The 7,216-nt window shown below is 59.8% G+C and overlaps 1 protein-coding gene across 1 annotated transcript; it reads left to right on the top strand.

The window, feature by feature from the left end:
• Positions 1-2,609: 2,609 nt before the first annotated feature.
• AQP5 (aquaporin 5) lies at positions 2,610-5,690 on the top strand (the record flags this gene model as incomplete). Its single annotated transcript, XM_079716023.1, has 4 exons — positions 2,610-2,972; positions 4,092-4,256; positions 4,629-4,712; positions 5,505-5,690. 4 exons carry the CDS (start codon positions 2,610-2,612, stop codon positions 5,688-5,690), a joined length of 798 nt encoding a protein of 265 aa, XP_079572149.1.
• Between the last annotated feature and the right edge of the window lie 1,526 nt (positions 5,691-7,216).

Consider the following 7,216-nt stretch of genomic DNA (forward strand, 5'->3'; position numbering starts at 1 on the left):
ATTGTTTATTGTCTGTCTCCTTTCACTAGAATATTAGCTCCACAACGCAGAGACATTGTCTGCTGGCTCATGGCTAGACACTGTCTGCTGGCTCATGGCTATATCCCCAGTGCCTAGAACAGTGCCTGGTACATAGTAAGTGCTCAATAAGTCTTTGTGGAATGAATGAATGACCGTTCCCCAAACCTGGGGATATGTGGAGTCCTGGCAGCATCACCTGCTGCCAATTACCCTACCATTTCTACCCTCAGCCAGAAACTGCTCCCAAAGAACCAAGGGGGCCCAATATCAGGAGAGGAAGAAGGGGTTCCCCCCGAGAGATTCTAACTTTCTGTGCCACACATGGGAAGATCCATCTCCCAGCCCAGAGTGGTCCCAGGGAAGCAATACTCTGGGTCTGTGGCAGGGAAGGGTCCAAGTGCTCAGGGCAAAGATAATTGCAGCATATAGGCGCTCTTGTGACAACCTGGGGACAGAGTGACCCTGATGGTTAGAGAGAGGCGGAAGGGCCTTTAGCACAGGCCTAGGAGATGTAACCAGCTGCCCCCATTTGAGCAATCTGGACAGATAGGGTCTCCTTCTTCAGCCACACCAGGCCACTTCTGACGACGCCGTGGGTCCCATCTCAGGTCATGTGTGACCCTGGGCAAGGCAGAACCTCTCAGTCTGATCTTCCTCACAGGTAGCTCGGAATTTAATCACACAGTGGAGGCCAAAGCCATTTGTTAGCTGTAAAGGATTGGTCTCACATCCTCAAGTAGGAGCTTCCTTCCCCTGGTGACACTGCCGAGTCCTTCCCACTCCACGTGTGGATTCACAACAGTGCCTGAAGAGAGAGGATGAAAAAGAAGGTGGAAGGGGGCAGACTGGAGGCAAGTTCAGCAGTGAAAAGGCTTAGTCCCCAAAGGCCTCTGGGGTCATGAGGGTCATTGTTCCAGTCTGTACCAGTCTGAACCAGGCCTGCAGAGCCCGGAGCCCTAAGCCCAGATGAAGATCCTGAATACAGCTGCCATGCTCTGCCAGGGGCAGGGCCCCAGGACCCATGGCAGAAGGGACAGATGGGCCTCCTGCCTTAAGAGGAGAGACCTGGGGGAGGAGCTGCTCCAGCAGGAAACCGGGGCAGAGCAGGAACAATAGCGAGGTTTCTTCCTTCCCTGTTTTCTTTGGCATCTTAGCTGCCACAGAGCCCACATCCCGCTCCTCCAGGTCCTTGGCTTCCCTCCACGCCCCTCCCTTCAGCCCCCTGACAGAGGAGCACCTGTCCTCTCCCTCTGCTGCACTCTCTCACTTTGCTCCACACAGAGCCCTCGCGGGGGGGGGGGTTTAACATCACAGTCACAACTTGAGGAAACTTTACTGAGCCTTACTCTGTGCCAAGCACTGTGCTGAGTGCTTCCCAACGACATGTCATGGTAGTGGTGGTGGGGTCTTTAGTGCATCTCCACTCCTGGAATCCCGGCGTGCGTCCTTGCCCCTCTTCCAAGCCCTCGAGGGCCCTCCAGCCTCATTCCCCACATGCCTAACCTGTGGGTGGGAAGAAGGAAGGGTGGGAGGGGTGGGTGGAAAGCAGCTGGGAGCTCAGAGGGAAGGGGCAAGAAGCGGGGGGAGCGGCGAGGAACGGGACTGGAAGGAAGTGTCACCGAGCCCAGGGGTAGGAGGACTTGACTTTGAGGGAACTAAAAAAGACCACATGTAAGAGACACAGACATGGAAAAGGATGTAGAGACAAAGTCATAGAGAGTAAAAGAGATGAGGAAAGGTGAAATAGAGAGAGTAGATAGGATGGCTGAGTCCGGCGCAGGCTGGCACGGTGCCCACTTATCTCAAAACGCCGCCTCTCCAACCCTGGAGGCCTGCCGGGCCGAGTGGGGGAGAGGCCCATGATGGCCGGACCGCCCCGCACGGCCCTGCCCGCCGCCCGCCCCTGCCACCGGCCGGTAGGGAGCTGGACGGCGGCGGCGCTGTCCTCAAGGAAGCCCATCTTTCCAACCTTGCCGGGCGCGAAGCCACGTCAGGATGCCCAGGTCGCAGGAGGAAAAGGAGGAGCTGGACCCAGCGCCCGAAGAGAAGAAGAAGGGAAGACCATGGCCGGAGATAAAGGTCCAGCGGAGGCAGACGGCCGGAGGTCGGTAGGCCGGGAGAGCCCGGACCCGACAAAGTCTCCCGGGAGGCCCGGGACAGGCAGCGCGGAGTAGAGCACGGGAGCCGCCCGAAGCGCACCATGCGCGGGTCCCAGGCAGCCCGACGGGTCTACACCGCCAGCCGGGTCACGTGGCCCGAGCGGGCGGGCTGCTGCCCGGGCGCGGGGGAGGGGAGCGCGGGGCCGGGGTCAGCGGCGAGACCGCGGCGGCCTTGAAGTTCCCTCCCAGCGCGCAGTGCTGGCCGCCGGGTGCGGGAGCCGCCCACTGCCCCCGCCCGCGCGCCCGCGCGCCCGCCCGCCCCGCCGCGGGGCGCCGGCCTTGTATATAGCGAGACCCGCAGGGCCCGCGCCAGGAGGTGAGCCACGCCGCGGGCGCCTGAGAGCGCTCGGCGCCCGGGAGCCAGTCCCCCCGGCCCGCTGCGCCGCCGCCCCGACGTGCGACCCCTGCGGGGGCTGCTGCCTGGAGACCATGAAGAAGGAGGTGTGCTCCGCGGCCTTCCTCAAGGCAGTGTTCGCAGAGTTCCTGGCCACCCTCATCCTCGTCTTCTTCGGCCTCGGCTCGGCCCTCAAGTGGCCGTCCGCGCTGCCTACCATCCTGCAGATCTCGATGGCCTTCGGCCTGGCCATAGGCACCATGGCCCAGGCCCTGGGGCCCGTGAGCGGTGGCCACATGAACCCCGCCATCACGCTGGCCCTCCTACTGGGCAACCAGATCTCCCTGCTCCGGGCAGCCTTCTACATGGTGGCGCAGCTGGTGGGCGCCATTGCCGGGGCTGGCATCCTCTATGGGGTGGCACCGCGTGATGCCCGAGGCAATCTGGCCGTCAACGCGGTGAGTGCCCACGGGGCTGGTTGTGGGGCAGGGACCCTGTGGTGGGCTCTGGACCTGGCCCCCAAACCCCATCTCCAGAATGGGTGCCACAGAGTGGTCCAGTGCACATCTCTGCCAGGAAGGTCACAGCCTCCTAAGGCCGGGAAGATGAATCTCCGTGTGTGCCCCTCAGCCCACTGCTGTGGTTCGTATTCGCCTCCTCTGCCCGACCCCCTCCTGCTGCCCCATCCTGGCCTCTCTCCTGGTGCCTGCCTACTGCCCCTCTTTTCTTACCCCAAACTTCGCTCTCTTCTCCTGTCTTACCTCTGAGCTCTTCTGTCCTCTTGGGCGCCTCATTGCTCCTGGGTGCTCCTCAGCGGAGTGGTCTCATGGAACCATCAGAGAGAGGTGGGTTGTGATACTGTCTTCGGTGACCCTGGCCTCTCCCATTCTCGTTTTTCTCACTCACACTACGTGGGAATGGCCACAACAGCAGGGACGATTACGTGGGACTCCTCCATAACAGCAGGAGTCAGGGACTTACGTTTAGAAACCGTGCTTGTGAACTCCCTGATGCGGTGCCAGTGCATACAGTCTCTGATGAGTATTGGTTCCTGCTCCTGGCCCCCGGCTGCCTCCCCCTCACGCAGCCCCAGATTCAGCCCCCATGTCCCATGCAAACTGGGTTCATTAATCAAACACAGAGGAGGATTTTCTCGGCCATTGTCAAGTGGTGAGTCAGCCCCACCAGAGAGACGGGTTTGAGGTTGGAACTGGCAGCGGGTCAGGCACAGGCCGGAGGCTGGCTTGGGGGGGTGCTGTAAGCAAACTGGGCAGCTGCCCATAGGAGGGAGGGTAAATGCCAGCTTGTGGGGATTGGGGACTGGGCAGAACGAGTGACAGGCCCGTATCCAGGAAGAGCTCCCCTCACACTTGCCCTTTAGCCACAGCTTTGCGCTCCAAGCTTTGTGCTCACTGCGAAGTATGTCGTCTCTTCAGCAGACGACCTCCCTGATGTGACAGGGCTTGGCTTCCAGGTGCTCAGGCTCTAGATGTCCCTGGAGACCAAAAGCCCATCCCCCCAAGTCCCTGGCCATAGAGCCAGAAGAAGGCAGGGTCTAACACACCCTTCCCTTGCAGCTCAACAACAACACAACTCCGGGCCAGGCCGTTGTGGTGGAAATGATTCTGACCTTCCAGCTGGCGCTCTGTATCTTCTCCTCCACCGACTCCCGCCGCACCAGCCCTGTGGGCTCCCCAGCCCTGTCTATTGGCTTGTCCGTCACACTGGGCCACCTGGTGGGGGTGAGCAGTGCTGCCCCTTGGGGCAAATAATGGGGAGTACCTTCTGGACCGATGAGCCTGGCAGTTAAGGCCTGGAGTGGAGCTGCTCTGCTCGGGCCCAGACTTGATCCCCTCAAACCTTCTCTAGTCTGAGGAAAGATGGAAGTGAGTGGGAGCTGGGATGGGGGCAGGAAGCCAAGCCCAAGCGCAGGACAGAGAGGAGAGGAGGGGTCCGTAGGAACCTGTGGAGGGAGAGGTCACCAGCCTAGGAGCTGGGAGACAGTTGGAGACCTGGCTGAGCCCCTGAACTGCTGGGGGACCCGGGGAGACTCCGGGCCGGGTGGGAGTAGACAAGCACGCTGCCCTCCTCACCACCTCCCTCCCTCTGTCCAGATCTACTTCACCGGCTGCTCCATGAACCCGGCCCGCTCTCTCGGCCCCGCAGTGATCATGAAGCAGTTCAGCCCCTCGCACTGGGTGAGTCTGGGCCTCCCCTGGCTCCCTGGCAATGAGGGCCTAGAAACCCGGCCTTAGCAGCTGACGGCTAACAGGACTTTCCGGATGATGGGGGCCTAGAGCTTGGGGGTGGCTGGAGAGAGAAGGGGATGCAGCCAGAACGAGGACAGGGGTGGGGGTAGATTTTTTAGGCAGGGGGCCCTGGTTTGAGGGGAGGGACTGTCTATGTGTGTCTGTCCCTCTAGGGAAGGGAAAAGGATCTGTACTCCAGTGTTGCTCTCTGAGGATTTTGCTTCCACCTTTCTGAGTGGTGGGGGGCAGGGGGTCCGTGTGTCTGTCCTCTTTGATGTTTTATTTATCTGTCCCTGTTGGGGGAATGGGGAGAGCCTTCCTTCCTGTGGGTCTGTCCCTCTGGACAATCTGTCTGTCATCTCCTTTGAGAGCTCTCCAGAGTCTGTCTGTCTCCCTGTGTGGAAGGGAGAGGCGTTCTGTTCATCTCTCCGAGGATCTCCATGTCTGTTCCCTCTGAAGGTTCATTTGTCTCTCTTTAGGGTGGGGTTGGCGGGGCCCTGCCCCTCTGGAGATGCCTGTCTCCTCTGAGGATCTGGGTGTCTGTGGTCCATGTCACTGTCATTGGGGAGTGGGGTGTCAGTATATCTGCCCCTGAAGTGGGGAGAAGTCTTTCCTTCGGGAGGTCTGGAAGTCTCTCTGTCTGTCTCCTCTGAGAGGCCCATGGGTCTGTCCTCTGGAGGGGGAGGTCTTGGTCTCTGAGGCCTGGGGCTCAGCCCACTGACACTGCTCTGTCTCCACCAGGTGTTCTGGGTGGGGCCCATCATGGGGGCTGCCTTGGCTGCTATCCTCTACTTCTACCTGTTCTCCCCCAACTCCCTGAGCCTGAGTGAGCGTGTGGCCATCATCAAGGGCGCGTCTGAGCCCGAGGAGGATGGAGAGGAGCAGCGAGAGGAGCGGAGGAAGACCATGGAGCTGACTGCCCAGTGACCAGCATCACGCAGGGCCCAGCCTCTCAGCCCCTGAACCGCAGGGGGAAAGAAGAGAAATACATGACGGCAAAGCTTCCTTCCCCCGCAGCTGGGGAGGAGGTGCTGACTCCCCAGGCTGAACAGTTAGAGTTGGAGCAGGAACACAGGGTGGGACTCTTGGGGTGGGGGCCAGGGGCTGGGGTCTGGTGGGGAAGGGGTCTCTCTGGCACAGGGCAGACTGCTGCAGCGAGGTCAGACCTCAGGGATCGTGAACGCAGTGCTAGGCTTGCAGGCTGCCCCAGGCCACGCCAGGAAAGGGTGGCTGGCAGTCTGTGTCCCCTCCCTCGCCCCAGCCCCTCCTCAAGAGCCAGGGGGATCCCAGCCCCCGGGACAGCAGAGGCTGACCCTCCCCAGAGCTCTTTAGGAGGGAGGCAAACTGGTTCATTACATGCCACCTTATTTATTTCTGCTCAAGGATGCATGGGGTAGGGCTGCTGGTGTTAGGGGCGGAGGCTTCCCAATAAACCACTGACATTCATGTTCGGCCTCGTCTCTCTCCAGAAGCCTCACCTCAGGATACTCTGGCTCATCACCTCTCCTCCTCATCATCCCACACCCTCTTCCACCGTCTCCACAATCCTCTGTGGAAAGACAGGGAAGCTGAGGCCAGGGGAGGCTTAGAGAGTCAGAGATGGGGTTGGGAGGAGAGAGAGAAAGAGACCAAATGTAACAACAGAGCTAGAGGTCAGGAGGGGGCAGTGGGAGCAGAGAAGGAGGGGTCCTCACCGAGCCCAGCCTCTACCAGCCATGGTTCCCGCTGTCTTCCCCTCTGGGCCTGTAGATCTGCCATTACCTGCTCTTGTCCCCTTGCCACTGACACTCCTTAGGAAACCCCCTTAATCTCACTAAGCCTCCCATCTCTTAAGCTATAAAGTGAGGATAAAAAATGCTTTCCTCACAGGGTCGTTGTGGGGTCAGATGAAGGGAGGGAGTGAGATTCCTGGGACTGGGCTGCTCTCTGTAGCGAAAGGGGCACACAACAGCTCAGGACACAACTCCTCATCAGAGTTGCTCTGGCTTTGAGTTCAAACCTGGTTATGCAACTTTGGATAACACAAGCTCTCTGAGTTTTAATTACCTCATCTGTAAAATGGGGATACTTGTACCCATTTCATGGATTGTTATGAGGATAAAATGAAACAATGGATAAAAGGGAAACACTTGTGCAAACAGGGACAGGCACCTCAGATCGAGGGCTCGATTTGCTAGTGTGAAGAAAAACCAGCACGTCCACAGCTGGGACCCCAGCCACACCGCAGTTCTGGGCCTCTGCTCTCCCGAGAGTGTTTAAACCTGAGCTCGCGCTTCTCTCTGGTGTGGGAACCTCTCCCCCGTGGTTTTCAGTTTTGCCTCAGAAGAGGAGGGCCCAGCAGGGCCAGGAGATGGACTGAGAAGCCATGGGAGAAGCTATAGACAGTGGCTGGCCAGGGTCAGTCCCAGGGGCTGGGGGTGAGGAGGGGCAGACTCCCCAGCCCTCCTCCAAAC

The sequence above is a fragment of the Hyperoodon ampullatus genome (assembly GCF_949752795.1).
Source record: "Hyperoodon ampullatus genome assembly, chromosome: 11".
NCBI classification, from domain to species: domain Eukaryota; kingdom Metazoa; phylum Chordata; class Mammalia; order Artiodactyla; family Ziphiidae; genus Hyperoodon; species Hyperoodon ampullatus.